Source organism: Mustelus asterias, chromosome X (assembly GCF_964213995.1).
Source record: "Mustelus asterias chromosome X, sMusAst1.hap1.1, whole genome shotgun sequence".
Lineage (NCBI taxonomy): Eukaryota > Metazoa > Chordata > Chondrichthyes > Carcharhiniformes > Triakidae > Mustelus > Mustelus asterias.
The window spans coordinates 7,986,305-8,004,991 of NC_135834.1; the positions used below are offsets into that span (position 1 = coordinate 7,986,305).

Below are 18,687 nucleotides of genomic sequence, written 5' to 3' on the forward strand. Positions count from 1 at the left end.
TGCGGGTTGGGTGGATTGGCCGTGCTAAATTGATCCTCGTGTCAGGGGGATTAGCAGGGTAAATATGTGGGGTTACAGGAATAGGGCCTGGGTGGGATTATAGTCGGTGCAGACTCGATGGACTGAGTGGCCTCCTTTTGCACTGTAGGGATTCTATGGAATGTGCAGACGCCACAAGACAGTGACCCAAGGCCGGGAATCGAACCCGGGTTCCTGGCGCTCCGTGGAAATCCAGCCGAGAGAGTCCAGGGCAACTATTGGTTAGACCAACAAAACATGACCCAATAAGTGCAACTACAATTGGCAACTGCTGGGTCAGGATTGGAAGCTCGATACCATTGGGAATCAAATTGAAAGGAAGGATGAATGGGAGGAGGAGTGATTGCAAACAAAATAATAACGTTCAAAGCTAAGAATTTAAACTAATGAGCAGTCCCTTGCAGCAAGCAGGAAATTTGTGAATGATTTGCAAGGCATTTTCTAAACGGGGTGAGAATTCAGAAATCGGAAGGGCAAAGGGGCTTGGGAGTCCTTGTTCAAGATTCTCTTAAGGTTAACGTGCAGGTTCAGTCGGCGGTTAGGAAGGCAAATGCAATGTTAGCATTCATGTCGAGAGGGCTAGAATACAAGAGCAGGGATGTACTTCTGAGGCTGTATAAGGCTCTGGTCAGATCCCATTTGGAGTATTTGGGCCCCATATCTAAGGAAGGATGTGCTGGCCTTGGAAAGGGTCCAGAGGAGGTTCACAAGAATGATCCCTGGAATGAAAGGCTTGACATATGAGGAATGGTTGAGGACTCTGGGTCTGTACTCGATGGAGTTTAGAAGGATGAGGGGGGATCGCATTGAAACTTAGAGTCCTGAAAGACCTGGATAGAGTGGACGTGAGGAAGATGTTTCCATTAGTCGGAGAGATTCGGATCCGAGGGCACAGCCTCAGAGTAAAGGGACATCCCTATAGAACCGAGATGAGGAGAAATTTCTTTAGCCAGAGGGTGGTGAATCTGTGGAATTCATTGCCACAGAGGAGGCCGGGTCACTGAGTGTCTTTAAGACAGAGATAGATAGGTTCCTGATTGGTAAGGGGGTCAGAGGTTATGGGGGAAAGGCAGGAGAATGGGGTTGAGAAACATATCAGCCATAGCGGAGCAGACTCGATGGGCCAAATGGCCTCATTCTGCTCCAACATCTTAGGGTCTTATTTAGTAAGGTTGTGCCGACATTTTCTGGTCCTTTCCGCTGGCGGGATCCTCCAGTCCGCTGGCAGATTTCCTCCCCGCCCCCACCAACGAGGGTTCCGCATTGTATGGAAGCTGCAAACAACGGGAAACTCCATTGACAGTGGCAGGTCAAATGGCCGCCGCAGAACTCGCTGTGGAAGGGACGGGGGAGGGGTGGCGGAAAGTCCTGCAATGAGTCATAATTGCAGGAGATCGAGCGAACCTAACAGAGAGAAGGGTGGGTTCTGAGCGTTTTGACAAAGAAGAATATTGGAGGGTGTGCATGGGGGGCGTGGAGAGTGGACGGGACTGGAAAATTCCACCAGGGGAAAGAGATAGAAAATCCCTCCCTGTGATTCTGAGATAAGATTCAGCTGCTGTGTTTTTCACCTTGAACCACTTGCAAGCCGCTGATGAACGCAGAGAATTTCTTTAGCTTGCCAAAGTTTGATATTGATTTTGATTTGATTTGATTTATTATTGTCACATGTATTGGGATGCAGTGCAAAGTATTGTTTCTTGCACGCTATACAGATAAAGCATACCGTTCATAGAGTACATAGGGGAGAAGGAAAGGAGAGGGTGCAGAATATAGTGTTACAGTCATAGATAGGGTGTAGAGAAAGATCAGCTTAATATTTGATTTGATTTATTATTATCACATGTATTGGGATGCAGTGAAAAGTATTGTTTCTTGCGCGCTATACAGACAAAGCATACCGTTCATCGAGAAAGAAAGGAGACAGTGCAGAATGTAGTGTTACAGTCATAGCTAGGGTGTAGAGAAAGATCAGCTTAATGCGAGGTCGGTCCATTCACAAGTCTGATGGCAGCAGGGAAGAAGCTGTTCTTGAGTCGGTTCGTGTTGGTACAAAACAAACTTCGCTCGCACTGAACATCTTGCAAAGCCCAAAAGAAATTAAGTTCAGGTGAAAAAGAATGACACGGTTTGGTACAAATCCACCTACTGCCAGTGAGGAAAAATGGTCCTAAAATTCAATAAACACCCACACAGTGCCTGACACAATGTCAAATCAAGAAATAGCAGATTCCTGTGACTAATTTTAACGTTTTGATCTCATTCGGCTGGCAGTTATCAGAGTAACGTTCAAGTGTTTTTCTAACACGCTTTGATTTGATTGCAACTTGTAGTTCATTGCTCGGTACAAATTTACTTCACTGAGTCACAACTCGATTTTGTATATGGGGGAGAAGGAAAGGAGAGAGTGCAGAATATAGTGTTACAGTCATAGCTAGGGTGTAGAGAAAGATCAACTTAATGTTTGATTTGATTTATTATTGTCACATGTATTGGGACACAGTGAAGAGTATTGTTTCTTGCGCGCTAAACAGACAAAGCATACCGTTCATAGAGTACATAGGGGAGAAGGAAAGGAGAGGGTGCAGAATATCGTGTTACAGTTACAGCTAGGGTGTAGAGAAAGATCAGCTTAGTGCAAGGTAGGTCCATTCAAAGGTCTGACAGCAGCAGGGAAGAAGCTGTTCTTGAGTCGGTTGGTACGTGGCCTCAGACTTTTGTATCTTTTTCCCGAAGGAAGGTGCAAGAAAGTGCTTCAATGTTCGGAACAGCAGTCGCAGTGAACAACTCAGCACCCTTATCTTTGTCCATTGTCATCTTTTCAATATCACCAAAATCATTCCTCCCTTGTTTTGTTTTGCTAACAATTTGGATGGGAAGGGATAGTTATCTTCCTAAAAAAGATTTTAGTTCAAGTTGATTTTTCTTTTTATTCATTCGTGGGACATGGGCGTCGCTGGCTGGGCCAGCATTTATTGCCCATCCCTAGTTGCCCGAGGACAGTTGAGAGTCAACCACGTTGCTGTGGCTCTGGAGTCACATGTAGGCCAGACCGGGTAAGGATGGCAGATTTCCTTCCCTAAAGGGACATTAGTGAACCAGATGGGTTTTTCCGACAATGGTTTCATCAGTAGATTCTTAATTCCAGATTTTTTTTAATTGAATTCAAATTCCACCATCTGCGGGATTCGAACCCGGGTCCCCCAGAACATTAGCTGAGTTTCTGGATTAATAATCCAGCGGTAATATCACGTGGCCATTGCCTCCAGTATTCTTCCAATTCTCTTCCTGCATCTAGTTGTTGCACTAAGGCAGACTTTCATCTGTTTCCATAGCTAGTAATTCCCGGAACCGGTCTCTAGACTGTCGTTAGGGGCTTATAGCTTGAGGGGCGCCACTCCACACCAGGCGTGGCTGACCAGGAGTCTCTCCCGCTCTTACTGCCAACCATTGGCACGTTTGGAAGGATTTGCAGGTGGACACTCAACCGGTTTGGCCGTGTTATGAACGCATCTTCCTTGGCCATCAAGTGGGACTCGAACCGGAGCTTCTGTCTCAGAGGCAGGGACGCTAACCCCACTGCATCACAAGACCTCCTGAAGTTTATTCTTGCAAGGGGACAATATTTCCCTGGAGCGCTGTCGCTCTCCTGCTGTAACTTCAGCGGACTCTTGGTAGAATGTCAAAAAATGGCCATTTGTCCCATGTGCCCCGAGCTTCCATTAATGTCCCAGTGGGCAGTCACGGAAAAACACACAATTCCCAGTCGGAGATACTTGACTTTGACTTTGCTTTGCCTTTGTTGCTGAACTGACTCTGCCCCTTTGCGAGACAACAGATAGATTTTCCAAACAACTTGTCATGAAGACAAAATAAAATCTTGATTTATGATGTGCCATTCTTCGTAGAGTCTCCCAAGGAGAATGTTCAACGGATTCAGGAATTTCATGACTGGGGAAGACTCAACTCAGGCCTTAGAATCATAGAATCCCTACTGTGCAGAAAGAGGCCATTCAGCCCATCGCGTCTGCACCAACTCCGACAGAGCATCGTACCCAGACCCATCCTGTGCCTTATCCCTGTAACCCCACATATTTACCTCACCAATCCACCTAACCTGCACATCTTTGGACACTAAGGGGCAATTTAGCATGGCCAATCCACCTAACCTGCACATCTTTGGACACTAAGGGGCAATTTAGCATGGCCAATCCACCTAACCTACACATCTTTGGACTGAGGGAGGAAACCGGAGCACCCGGAGGAAACCCATGCAGACATGGGAGAACGTGCAAACTCCACACAGACAGTCACCCGAGGCTGGAATTGAACCTGGCGCCAGGTGCCACCGCGCCACCCTTTTGCAATTGCAACTGGGGACATCCAGCTTCCCAGCTGCTTCCCAGAGGGATTGAAATGATAGCTGGGAATTAAACTAACCTGGGCTTTATTCTTGGAGGAGCCAATGTGTTTGCAACTCACACTGCTACTTACCTGCCTGAAGTTCAGGCCAGGGTTCTTATTGTCCATCAGTGAAAGGGGATTATTTATAACCCTGAATATACAAGTTGGCAGAATGATGCCATCAATAAAATATTGCATTGTAGCTCACAGCCGCTTTTAGTTCAGGAAGGAGCGTAAAGGCAGGAGTTAACCTCTATCAGAGTAAACACTGGTAACAGAATAGAATGGCAACCTCTATATCCTGTATCGACCTCAGAACCACACTTAGTAATGTCCCTTTCCATTGTGACATCTCTCCTTCCCAAATCTCAGTTGATGAACGTATTAAAGTTTTTTTTATTAGTCACAAGTAAGGCTGATATTAACACTGCACTGAAGTCACTGTGAAAATCCCCTAGTCACCACACTCCGGCGCCTGTTCGGGTCAATGCACCCTAACCAGCACGTCACTAGAGCAAGAACATCCTTCCTCAGATAAGGAGACCAAAACTGCACACAATACTCCAGGTGTGGCCTGGAGATATGAGCGAGATCTCCTTAGTCCATGTTTCCATTGAGGGAGTCGAGGTAGCCAGGGGATTCGAGTACAGGAGCAGGGATGTGTTGTTGCAATTATACAGGGCCTTTGGTGAGGCCACACCGAGAGTATTGTGTGCAGTTTTGGTCTCCTTTTCTGAGGAAGGATGTTCTTGCTCTCGAGGGAGTGCAGCGAAGGATTACCAGGCTGATTCTGGGGATGGCGGGACTGATGTATGAGGGGAGATTGAGTCGGTTAGGATTATATTCGCTGGAGTTCAGAAGAATGAGGGGGGAATCTCATAGAACCTATAAAATTCTAACTAGACAGGGTAGATGCAGGGAGGATGTTCCCGATGGGGGGGGAGTCCAGAACCAGGGGTCACAGTCTGAGGATTCAGGGTAGACCATTTAGGACGGAGGTGAGGAGAAATGTTTTCACCCAGAGTGGTGAGCCTGTGGAATTCATTACCACAGGAAGTAGTTGAGGCCAAAAGATTGAGGGCGCGACCTTACTGGCCGTTCACGCCGCGCTCCCACTGCAGCGAGGTCGGAGAATTTGGCGGCCAGCCGAATCTCCGTTCACTGCGGCGGGACAGGAAAATCCCACCAATGTGAACGGGGGTAAGATTCCAGCCCGAATGTTTTCAAGAAGGAATTAGATATAGCTCTTGGGATGAAGGGGATCAAAGGATATTGGGGGGAAGGGGAGATCAGGATATTGAGTTGGACGATCAGCCACGATCGTGATGAATGGCGGAGCAGGCTCGAAGGGCCGAATGGCCTCCGCTTGCTCCTATTTTCTATGTTTCGATGTTGTATAGTGTGCAGGGTAAGCATCAGTAGGTTATCCTCATATGTCAGTTGTTCCTAAAACTGCAAATAAAGTCTCAACCGTGCACTACAGTGATGGGCAGGGCAAAATCCCTGGTCAGTTAAGCCTGTCGCACCCAACAGCATTACTTTTTACATCACACTACATCGCCTATCCATCACAACTGAAACCGTGTGGCCTCCTGGGATCAGCAAAATACTGCGGCTGCTGGAACCTGATAGGCTGCTATCTCTGTCTCAAAGACACTCAATGACCTGGCCTCCACAGCCTTCTGCGGCAGAGTTCCACACATTCACCACTCTCTGGCTGAAGAAATTCCTCCTCATCTCTGTTTTAAAGGATCGTCCCTTTAGCCTGAGGTTGTGCCCTCTGGTTCTAGTTTTTCCCACTAGTGGAAACATCCTCTCCACGTCCACTCTATCCAGGCCTCGCAGTATCCTGTAAGTTTCAATAAGATTCCCCCCCTCATCCTTCTAAACTCCAACAAGTACAGACCCAGAGTCCGCAACCGTTCCTCATACGACAAGCTCTTCATTCTCGGGATCATTCTTGTGAACCTCCTCTGGACCCTTTCCAAGGCCAGCACATCCTTTCTTAGATATGGGGCCCAAAACCGCTCACAATACTCCAAATGGGGTCTGACCAGAGCCTTATACAGCCTCAGAAGTACATCCCTGCCCTTGTAGTCTAGATTGGCCATGATAAATTGTGTCAGGGGGATTAGCAGGGCAAATATGTGGGGTTATGGGGATAGGGTCTGGGTGGGATTGTGGTCGGTGCAGACTCAGTGGGCTGAATGGCCTCCTTCTGTACTGTAGGATTCTATGATTCCCAACTTCTAAACTCAATGCCCTGACTGATGAAAGCCAGCATGCCAAAAGCCTTCTTCACTGTCCTATCTACCTGTGACTCCACCTTAAGAGAACTGCGCACCTGAACTCCAAGGTCCCTCTGTTCCATGCTGCTCCCTAAGATCCTACCGCGGGTTAAATTAAATCCCATGCTCTGTCATTCATTGCCCCTTGTGCCTCACTCCAGTAGCTTGACCCGGTAACATCTAGCCCATCGGCGATAGTGATGAAGTTGCTAATCTTTTGCTTGTCTTGCCATCTTGCAGAAACTGGATGACACCAGCTCGTCAGAAGGAAGCACGATCGATATAAAGCCAGAAGGTGAAGAGGGACCCCCAGTCGAACAACCTGAAGAGTACCTGGACCCGGAAGCATGTTTCACCGATGGTAAGGCCCAGGTGCATGACTTGGTAACATCGCGATTAGCATGACAGAGAGATGAGTTGGTTTGGTAGCTTGGGTTCCATGTGGGCACTCGTCTTACTTTCAGGGTGCTTTATTAAATACAGAGAATAGACATTGGGTGGGATTTTCCAGCCCTTTCTGCCAGCAGGATCTTCCAGTCCCACTGAAGATGACCACCCCACCTCCCATCCCCAGCATGGCAACACTCCCCAGTGCTGGGATGGGTGAGCCACGCATAACACCGTAGACATCAACAGACTGGAAGATCCCGCCAGCGGGAGTGGAAGATCCCGCCAGCGGGAGTGGAAGATCCCGCCAGCGGGACTGGAAGATCCCACCAGCGGGACTGGAAGATCCCACCAGCGGCCAATTGCAAACCACCTCCGCCGCTGGAAAATATGCCATGGTCGGGGTTGGGGGGGGTGGGGGGGGGGGGGGCTGGAAAATCCCATCCCTTGTCTTGATGGTTCAGCCACTATTTCATAAGCGTAGTGGGCTAGTAGTTGGAAAATGCTGTTTCATGAGTTTAATAAGCATGAAATAATTTGTAAGGAAGTTTTCTCAATGCAATACTTAATTGCAGTTAAATATTTGAGGAGGTGATTAGATTGGGTGGTGATACTGTGCCTTGAACAAATGTATTTATAACATGTTTTCTGTAAGGGGTATGTTTAAAATCCAGCTGTTTTACACGGTGCCAATTTATCTGCACCAGGCACACTCATGCTGAAAATGCAGGCTAATGAGTGATTTTAGCGAGGGGTGTGTTTGTTTTAATCTGAGTGAATGCATTTTTGTTTACTTAGGTATTCCTTGGGGTAGGGTTTCAATTAGGTGATTGATAAGAGACAGAGTCATGTGATTAATGGGTGGGGCTAAGCTTGCAGGAAAGACAATGTTTTAGTTTCATTGTTAAAATCAAGAGCAGGTGCTGACCGGAGCTGTTTGAAAGAGATGTCATTCTCTCTCTCTGAAAAGATCTCTCTCTCTCTCTTTAGAGGTGTTCAAAAGACTCTGGGGACTGTTAATAAGTACAAGCACGTCAGCCTGTGTGTTGCTAACTGATTTTAAATAAGTCTATAAGAGGAATATTGCTTGAATTGGAACTAATAGAGATAGGTTAGCAGTTAAGAATTGCATCTTGTCATGTTTAAGTATTGTTCAAATGTTAAATGTTAAGCTGGTTCATTTGTTATCGTTAAACTGTGTTGTTAAATAAAATCTGCCTTGATAAAAGCTCCCTAGTTTGTCAGTAGAATCGCGCCTGGCGTGAAACACCTTATCCCCACACTAATGCAAAAATAGTTGGGGTCTAGTCTAACTCCATTATATATCTTGGAGTTTTGGACCTGTACTTGTACCTAACAGTTGTATTAGGGTGGAATTTAACTTGTATAAGATGTTGGTTAAACTCTATCCGCATTGCAATGTAACGTTCACCTAATTATCAGGATATTCCTACTTGCAGTTTGGTTCGGAGACAGAAAAAATGATACTCCGGGGTATCAGGAGTTTAATTTTTCAGGAACAACCAATGTACAGCAAGAAATGTCTTTGAGGGGCACCAACGAAGGTTTTCAGCATCAAGTCGGCTACTGAGTAAATTTGATTGAGGAAAATTGTCTACTTTGAGCGATGGATTGTAATGATGAAGGACAAAGGGTCAACGTTTGAGGCTGGAAAGGAAGGAAGCATTTCTCTTTTTTTTTGTCACACAGATTAATTGATTTATTGGTCGGGGAAGGCCAGGTGTAAATGGTATAAGATGGGCAGAAGAGGAATGTGGATGAATTCTTGACGTAACGAAACAAAAATTAGGGACCAGGCGATGAGGCAGATGGAGTTTAACGTGGATAAGTGTGAGGTCAAGCATTTTGGTGGGAAAAATGGGAAGGCGACTTATTATCTAAATGGGGAGAGATTTCGGGGTGCTCCGATGCAGAGGGATCTGGGTGTCCTCGTTCATGAGTCACAGAAAACCAGCATGCAGGTACAGCAGATAATAAAGAAAGTGAATGGAATGATGGCATTTATAGCTAAAGGAATAGAATATAAAGGTGAGGAAGTATTGTTGCAACTATACAAGGCATTGGTGAGGCCGCACCTGGAGTATTGTACAGAGTTTTGGGTCTCCTTATTTGAGGAAAGATGTTGTGGCATTGGAGGCAGTTCAGAGGAGGTTCACTGGATTGATTCCAGAGATGATGGGTTTGTCGTATGAAGAGAGATTGAACAGTTTAGGCCGATACTCTCTGGAATTTAGAGGAATGAGGGGAGATCAAAGTGAGGTATACAAGATGATAAAAGGTGTGGATAAAGTAGACGTGGAGCGGATGCTTCCTCTTGTGGGACATTCTAGGACGAGAGGTCTTAGGATAAGGGGCAGCAAATTTAAAACAGAGTTGGGGAGAAACTACTTCTCCCAAAGGGTTGTGAATCTGTGGAATTCGCTGCCCCAAAGTGCGGTGGACGCTGGGACAGTGAGTACATTTAAGGAGGAGTTCGACAGATTTTTAATTGGTGATGGGTTGAAGGGGGGAAGGCAGGAAAATGGGGATGAGGAGCATATCAGCCATGGCGGAGCGGACTCGATGGGCCAAATGGCCTAATTCTGCTCCTATATCTTATGAGCTTATGAGGCGGGAACGGACATCTTGTGGTGCAGTGGGTAGTGCACCTACCTCTGTGCTAGAAGTTCTGGGTTCAGGTCCCATCTCAGCCATGGATGGTATGTTCACAACTGTGGCCAAACCGGTTAATTATCAGCCTTCCAACATGCCTGACGGCAGGCGGTAAGGGCACGAGCCACACTGCAGAGGCATCAGCAAACCATTGCAGTACTCTGCCAAGTATGATCATGGATCAATCCAATGAAAACCCATGACCGTCAATGCCCTCTTAGGGCCAGGGGAGGCAATGGCCTAGTGGTATTATCGCAAGATTATTAATCCAGAAACTCAGCTAATATTCTGGGGACCGGGGTTCGAATCCCGCCACGGCAGAATTCAATAAGAGAAAATCTGGAATTAAGGGGATTAATTCATGAAGCCATTGTCGGAAAAACCCATCTGGTTCACGAATGTCCTTTAGGGAAGGAAATCTGCCATCCTTACCCGGTCTGGCCTACATGTTACTGTGGTTGACTCTCAACTGCCCTGGGGAAGCTATGGATGGGCAATAAATGCTGGCCAACCAGCGACACCCATGTTCCACGAATTAATAGAAAAAAGGTACAAAGGAGGCAAATTGAAATTAATCAACAAGGGACAATTCTATTGGAAGGGATTTTATGTTCCAGCTGTATAAGGTGCTGGTAAGGCCACACCTGGAGTTACTGTGTACAGTTTTGGTCTCCTTACTTGAGAAAGGATATATTGGCACTGGAGGGGGTGCAGAGGAGATTCACTAGGTTGATTCCGGAGTTGAGAGGGTTGGCTGAGGAGGAGAGGCTGAGTAGACTGGGGCTGTACTCATTGGAATTCAGAAGAATGAGGGAGGATCTTATAGAAACATATAAGATTGTGAAGGGGATAGATAAGATAGAAGCAGGGAGGTTGTTTCCACTGGCGGGTGAAACTAGAACTAGGGGGCACGGCCTCAAAATAAGGGGGAGCAGATTTAGGACTGAGTTGAGGAGGAACTTCTTCACCCAAAGGGTTGTGAATCTGTGGAATTCCCTGCCCAGTGAAGCAGTTGAGGCTATCTCGTTGAATGTTTTTAAGGCAAGGATAGATAGATTTTTGAACAGTCAAGGAATTAAGGGTGAGCGGGCGGGTAAGTGGAGCTGAGTCCACGAAAAGACCAGCCATGATCTTATTGAATGGCGGAGCAGGCTCAAGGGGCCAGATGGCCTACTCCTGCTCCTAGTTCTTATGTTCTTATGTTGAGATGGACAAAATGGCCTTCTCTTGGATGGAACAGTTGCTGAGAGGTGTGGATTCGGAAATTGCATGATGCCCTCAGACAAAATGGCGCTGGGCGTCACTTCTTAGTGAGCTAATTAACTGAGCAATGATCCTGCCCCAGTACCTTTTGAACTGTCTCTTTGTCTTTCCCATAGGTTGTGTGCGACGGTTTAAATGTTGTCAGGTCAGCATTGAAGAAGGTTGGGGAAAACCATGGTGGACATTGAGAAAGACCTGCTTCCTAATCGTAGAGCATAACTGGTTTGAAACCTTCATCGTGTTTATGATTCTACTCAGCAGTGGGGCACTGGTAAGTCCTTGTGAAGTCGGGCTAACCTTCTGTAAAATTGATTTATTCATAATTTCACAAGATATAGGGGCAGAATTAGGCCATTCGGCCCATCGAGTCCGCTCCGCCATTGCTGATATGCTCCTCATCCCCATTTTCCTGCCTTCTCCCCATAACCCTTCAACCCATTCCCAATTAAAAATCTGTCTAACTCCTCCTTAAATGTACCCACTATCCCAGCATCCACCGCACTTTGGGGCAGCGAATTCCACAGATTCACAACCCTTTGGGAGAAGTAGTTTCTCCCCAACTCTGTTTTAAATTTGCTGTCCCTTATCCTAAGACCTCTCGTCCTAGAATGTCCCACAAGAGGAAGCATCCGCTCCACGTCTACTTTATCCACACCTTTTATCATCTTGTAAACCTCAATTTGATCTCCCCTCATTCTTCTTAGTTCCAGAGAACAAAGACCTAAAACACTCGTGTCACAAGTAGGCTTACATTAACACTGCGATGAAGTTACTGTGAAAATCCCCTAGTCACCACACTCCTGTTCGGGTACACTGAGGGAGGATTTAGCATGGCCAATGCACCCTAACCAGCACGTCTTTTGAAGTGTGGGAGGAAACCGGAGGAAACCCACGCAGACACGGGGAGAACGTGCAGACTCCGCACAGACAGTGACCCAAGCCCGGGAATCGAACCCGGGTCCCTGGTGCTGTGAGGCAGCAGTGCTAACCACTGTGCCACCGTGCTGCCCCTGTTGATTAACCAAAAGAAAGCCATCACTTTGTATTCTCAATCCAAAAACACACGAACTGCTTCCTCTGAACCGCAGGGTTGTGTGCTGGATGTATTTGCAGTTTTATATTTAATTTCTTATTGATGTCCACTCTTGCGGGTCTCACGAATGCGAGATACATCCCAGTATCGTGTCCAAGTGACCGTCATAAGTGTACCTGGCCAGCAGCCTCTTTGACTGCGGCCACCATTGCCTCACGCTGCCACCATGCTAGAAGCTTCCGGAAGGTTCGCTGGCCAGTGAGGAGCAGCAGGAACCCCAGGGTGGACCTGCCCCTCCCAGTGTCACCCCTCCCACCAATCGAGCGACACGTTGGCCAACTGCTACCTGAGCTTCGATCACCTAATTTGACACAAATTAAGATTTGAGCCGTGGACTTTGAGGGCAGGATTCACCCCCACTCCCCCCCCCCCCCCCCCAAATTTCTTTCGATCCCGTCGCTGCCAATGGGATTACCCGTTGTTTGCGCCCATGGCCACCAGGGATCCCACCAGATAATTGCACCTCTTAGCCAGGATTTTTGCTCCCCATTGCGCCGGTTTTTCCCATGGCAAATGAGGCGAACATTTGGCGACTGGCGGGATCTCCCAGTCCCGCCAATGTTTCGATTTTGGCGGAACAGGAAAATCCCAGCAGTGGGTGGGACTGGAAAATCTCGCCCTCGAATTCTGCATGATTCAACTTCCCAGAGGCCGGAGTCTTTCCCAGCTCGCAGCCAAGGAATGGGACTTTTCCAGGTCCATTACTCAGTGTTAAATTATAACTAGATATATTCTTGTCTATAAATCTAATTTTTTATTTCACGACCAATTGCAATGCTTATTCTCTGATATATATTTCCAAATAATTACAATTAATACTTACAGCACAAAGGCAGGCCATTCACCCCAACTGATTTGTACAGTGTTTTGTGTTCCACACAAAGTCCCTTATTCATTCTTCATCATGCCCAATGATCATATCCTTCTATTCCTTTCTCCAACAAGGGTGGCACGGTGGCATAGTGGTTAGCGCTGCTGCCTCACAGCGCCAGGGACCCAGGTTCAATTCCCGGCTTGGGTCACTGTCTGTGGAGTTTGCACATTTTCCCCGTGTCTGCATGGGTTTCCTCTGGGTGCTCCGGTTTCCTCCCACAGTCCAAAGATGTGCCTGGTTAGGTGGATTGGCCATGCTAAATTGTCCCTTACTGTCCAAAGATGTGCAGGTTAGGTGGATTGGCCATGCTAAATTGCCCCTTCTGTCCAAAGATGTGCGGGTTAGGTGGATTGGCCATGCTAAATTGTCCCTTAGTGTCCAAAGATCTGCAGGTTAGGTGGATTGGCCATGCTAAATTGCTCCTTAGTGTCCAAAGATGTGCAGGTTAGGTGGATTGGCCATGCTAAATTGCTCCTTAGTGTCCAAAGATGTGCAGGTTAGGTGGATTGGCCATGCTAAATTGCCCCTTAGTGTCAGGGGACTAGTTGGGTAAATGCATGGGGTTGCGGGGATAGGGCCTGGGTGGGATTGTGGTCGGTGCAAACTCGATGGGCCGAATGGCCTCCTTCTGCACTGCAGGGATTCTATGTACTTAAATTTATTTCTTCTTCAAGGCATCTTTGCGATTTGCCTTATTTTCTCCCCAAGGGAGTGAGTTTCACATTCCCTGGGGAGAACATGCAATCTCCACACTTTCCCTCCCTCTTCCTCCCCCTTCCCCGACGGAGCTACTTACCCAGGCCCTATCTCTGTAACTCTGCATATTTACCCCGCTAACCTACACACCTTGGGATACTGAGGGGCAATTTAGCATGGTCCACCTAACCCGCACATCTTTCGGACTGTGGGAGGAAACCGGAGGAAACCCACGCAGACACGGGGGGAGAACGTGCAAACTCCACACCGACAGTGACCCGAGCCGGGAATCGAACCCGGGACCCTGGCGCTGCGAGGCAGCAGTGCTAACCCACTGTGCCACCGTGCCGCTCCCCTAATGGCTAGCAGCTATGAGGTAAGGAAACAGAGGGTAACTGGCCCCCTCATGGCACCAAACGCTGGCTCAGGAGGGTGCATTTTCGAACGTTTTGGAATAGCTCTGGCAGTGCGGTTTTAACATTGTCCTTATCCTTTTTAGGCCTTTGAAGATATTTACATTGAACAGCGAAAGACAATCCGGACCATCCTTGAGTACGCTGACAAGATCTTCACGTACATCTTCATCCTTGAGATGTTGTTGAAGTGGACGGCGTATGGGTTTCAAAAATACTTCACAAACGCATGGTGTTGGCTGGACTTCCTCATTGTGGATGTATGTATCCAACCATTTTGTCTACTTTGCTTTTTTGGCCAAGGGGAGGGCAGGCTTGGAATAGTAATGTCGGGCTGTGTGGTCTCACTTGCCAGTCCGTCTGTATTTAATCCAAGTGCAGCGAACTGTTGTGCCAATCTTGTCACAATGTACCGGGAGGAAGAAGGACGGATCGGTCTCTTAAACTAATTTAAAGTGGGCTTGAGGGTAAGAACGTACATCGGGGTGAAGTTTATTTATTTATTATTGTCACAAATAGGCTTACATTAACGCTGCAATGAAGTTACTGTGAAAATCCTCCAGTGGCCACAGTCCTGTTCGGGTACACTGAGGGCGAATTTCGCCAATGCACCCTAACCCGCACGTCTTTCGGACTGTGGGAGGAAACCGGAGCACCCGGAGGAAACCCACGCAGACACAGCGGAGAAGGTGCAGACTCCACACAGACAGTGACCCGAGCCGGGAATCGAACCCGGGTTCCCTGGAGCTGTGAGGCAGCAGCGCTAACCACTGTGCCACCCACGCAGACACGGGGAGAATGTGCAAACTCCGCACAGACAGTGACCCGAGTTGGGAATCGAACCCGGGTCCCTGGCGCTGTGAGGTAGCAGTGCTAACCCACTGAAGTCCCTCCAGAATTGTCTAAAGGGTGACGGCAGGGCTTAATCTGATGAAGAAATTGGTTAGGGTGTTGGCTCAATCGCTTCACAGCAACAGTGATGAAGGCCTAAACCTTCACTTGATGCTGGTTCTCTTCATGAGGCCTACTCGGCCAAGTGAAGCCTGAACCCTCTCTTTCTTCCCCCACATATAATGTTGAATACTGGACCCCCCCACACACCATATTACTTTGCTCATGTGTTTTCACACGGTTGGAAAAATGTCAAACTGCTTCATAACAAAAGCACCACACGTGACAAGAGTGGCAGCAAAGACATTCACAGTGAGTGTAAGATGTGTGCTTTGAGTTCAAAGTTCATGATATAGAAATTGAATTTGTTTGTTGTTTCTCTCGTGTCTGAAGAAAAATTGAGGCCCGGTTTGTAAGGTTACGTTCTGTCATCTTTGCCTTGTGTCCTCTCCTGGAATGATTTAAATGTGAACTAATGATAAAGTTTGTTTTATGATATCGCAATCACGTGGCGTTTTGTGCTCTGCCACCAAAGATGTGAATTTGTTTCAAATGTTTAAATCTGTTGACTGCGTTGGGTTGTTTTATTGTCACCTTGATCTTAATGTGCAAACCTTTTCCAAAATGACTAGCTGGCCATTTCAATTCTGGCCGTCTTGCTGAATCTGAGGAAGGTGTTGACTTCTTAACGTCACATGTCAAAAGAAAAACGTTTGCCTGTGATTCAAGTGGTAGATTTTAGTCTTAATAAGGCAAAACGCTGTGACGGGCCTGCTCAATGCAAAGATTTCTTCAAAATCTGCCAGAGGTTTTCCTTCCGTAGCGACAGTCAAAGAACAAAGAGCAGTCCAGCACAGGAACAGGCCCTTCGGCCCTCCTGCGTCGATCATGATGCCTAAACTAAAACCGCATGCATTTACGGAGTCCGTATCCTTCCATTCCCATCCTATTCATGTATTCATCTAGATACCCCTTAAATGCCGCTATCGTACCTGCTCCCACCACCTCCCCGGGCAGCGCGTTCCAGACACTCACCACCCTCTGTGTAAAAGACTTGCCTCACACATCTCCTCTAAACTTTTCCCCACACACCTTAAACCCATGTCCCCCAGTACTTGACTTTTCTACCTGAGGAAAGAGCATCTGACTATCCACTCTGTCCACGCCACTCATAATCTTGTAAACCTCTATCAGTCGATGCTGAAGTTCTGACAGGTACATTTTCCCGTGGGATAACGGAAAAGTACATATTCTTAACGCCACTCCAGTCAAACTTCGAAATACATTCCAGTATATCACTCGCACCTCCATAAAAATTGCTGCCTTGTTTTGTGGTTGCCATTTAGGTAAATAAAACAACAGGGAAGCTTCCTCACCTTTAGACAGCAAGAGATCAGATACAACCTACACTCCGGGTTTTACAGAAGCTAGAATAACCCTAGAATAAGCTAGTGAGATTTTATGAAAGTCCAGACTGCTAATGTCGCCGTTACTTTACACAGATTAGTAGCGAACAGATGGGGCTTTCACCTTGACTCATTTGGTACAAAGGTTGCGCAGTACAATTGCAAACCAAAACTCCATGACATTTCTCTCAATGAATAAGGCAAAATGCATGTTATTCCCCGAGAATGGAAATTGGGGTAACAATTAGTCTTGAGTGACAATACAAAATGGCCACCACCATATTGAACCAGTTGCCTATTCCATCCCATACCCAAAATTGAACTCCATTCGCTTGAATCTGAACATGAATCTGGGTGTATAACAAATGGCCCACACAATATACGATAGTTCCCCGCTCAAGGGGATTCCCTCCCAGTTTAGAAGCCCCATTTTGCGCACATTACTTCACCAACTGTATTCTTGCATTTTTACTGTCTCGCAAGCCTCAAAATTACACTACATTATGACTTTTATCACATTTATATCAAATTCCTTTGCTATTTTAATTCAAGTCCCAACCCAATTGGAAGGAATGCCTCCATTAGAATGGTTGCTAAGGTCACACACACGGCCTAATTTCTGGACGATATTGTTTCACCCTGACAAAACCTCTTGCTGTCAGGCTCTGCAAGCAACTGGACAAGGTGAGGTCTTACCCTACAGCCTTTGGCTCTGTAATCAGGATAATATATAATCCATGCTATATTTTTAGCCAGTCTGTCTTTCTGCACTTATTTATTCCAATTCTCTTCCTGTGCCTAGTGGTTGCACTAAGGCAGACTTTCCATAGCTAGTAACCCCAGGAACAGGTCGCGAGTCTGTCATGAGGGACTTGTATCTTGAGGGGGGCCACTCCACATCAAGCGTGGCTGACCAGGAATCTCTCCCACTCTCACTGCCAGCCATTGGCATGTTTGGAAGGATTTACACTCAACCTGTTTGGCCACGTTATGAACGCACTTTCCTTCGCCATCAAGTGGGGCTTGAACCCGGAGCTTCTGGCTCAGAGGCAGGGACGCTAAATCCACTGCGCCACAACACCTCCTGAAGTTTATTCTTGCAAGGGGACAATATTTCTCTGGAGCGCTGTCGTTCCCCTGCTGTAACTTCAGCAGGCGCTTGATAGAAACCCTGGGGAATGTCAAAAAATGGCAATTTGTACCATGTGCCCCGAGTTTCCATTAATATCCCAGTGGGCAATCACGGAAAAACACACAATTCCTAGTCATAGAGTCATAGAGGTATACAGCATGGAAACAGGCCCTTCGGCCCAACTTGTCCATGCCGCCCTTTTTTTCACCACCAAGTTATCCCCAATTGCCCGCGTTTGGCCCATATCCCTCTATACCCATCGTACCCATGTAACTGTCTAAACGATTTTAAAAGACAAAATTGTACCCGCCTCTACTACTACCTCTAGCAGCTCGTTCCAGACACTCACCACCCTCTGTGTGAAAGAATTGCCCCTCTGGACACTTTTGTATCTCTCCCCTCTCACCTTAAACCTATGCCCTCTAGTTTTAGACTCCCCTACCTTTGAGAAAAGATATTGACTATCTCGCTGATCTGTGCCCCTCATTATTTTATAAACCTCTATAAGATCACCCCTCAGCCTCCTATGCTCCAGAGAAAAAAGTCCCAGTCTATCCAGCCTCTCCCTATAACTCAAACCATCAAGTCCCGGTCGCATCCTAGTAAATCTTTCCTGCACTCTTTCTAGTTTAATAATATCCTTTCTATAATAGGGTGACCAGAGCTGTTCACAGTATTCCAAGTGTGGCCTTACCAATGTCTTGTACAACTTCAACAAGACGTCCCAACTCCTGTATTCAATGTTCTGACCAATGAAACCAACAGTCGGAGATGCTTTGAAACTGCACTTGAGTTAATTGACATTCACGTGAGAGTTCTTTTTGCAGAGGGAGTTAGAAAACAGCATTTGTTTCAAAAGAGCTTTGCACATGAGCCAATGCATTCCAAATACCAGACAACAACAATGTAATCAAATGTATTGAGGCGTTTCACAGGGCCTTACAAAACAGTGGAGCCCTAACATTTAGGGGACTAAAATGCACAGGGTGTCGAAGTTACATATTCGCTGCACATATTATTGGAGATTAAGACACACAGGAGTATTCTCATTCTAAAGTGGGCGAGTTTCAATGCGGGCCCTCCCAGTTATCCCTCAAAAAGATGTCAGGCGGCCATGGGAAATTTATT

General features: G+C 46.9%; 1 protein-coding gene across 1 annotated transcript in view; it reads left to right on the forward strand.

Annotated features, from left to right (window-relative positions):
• LOC144481846 (sodium channel protein type 8 subunit alpha-like) overlaps positions 1 to 18,687 on the forward strand; it is a 639,525-nt gene that overhangs the window by 589,123 nt on the left and 31,715 nt on the right. The window contains exons 17-19 of the mRNA XM_078200997.1: positions 6,972 to 7,092; positions 11,171 to 11,325; positions 14,217 to 14,390. Coding sequence (XP_078057123.1) covers positions 6,972 to 7,092; positions 11,171 to 11,325; positions 14,217 to 14,390 — 450 coding nt within the window. The remainder of the gene's footprint in view (positions 1 to 6,971; positions 7,093 to 11,170; positions 11,326 to 14,216; positions 14,391 to 18,687) is intronic.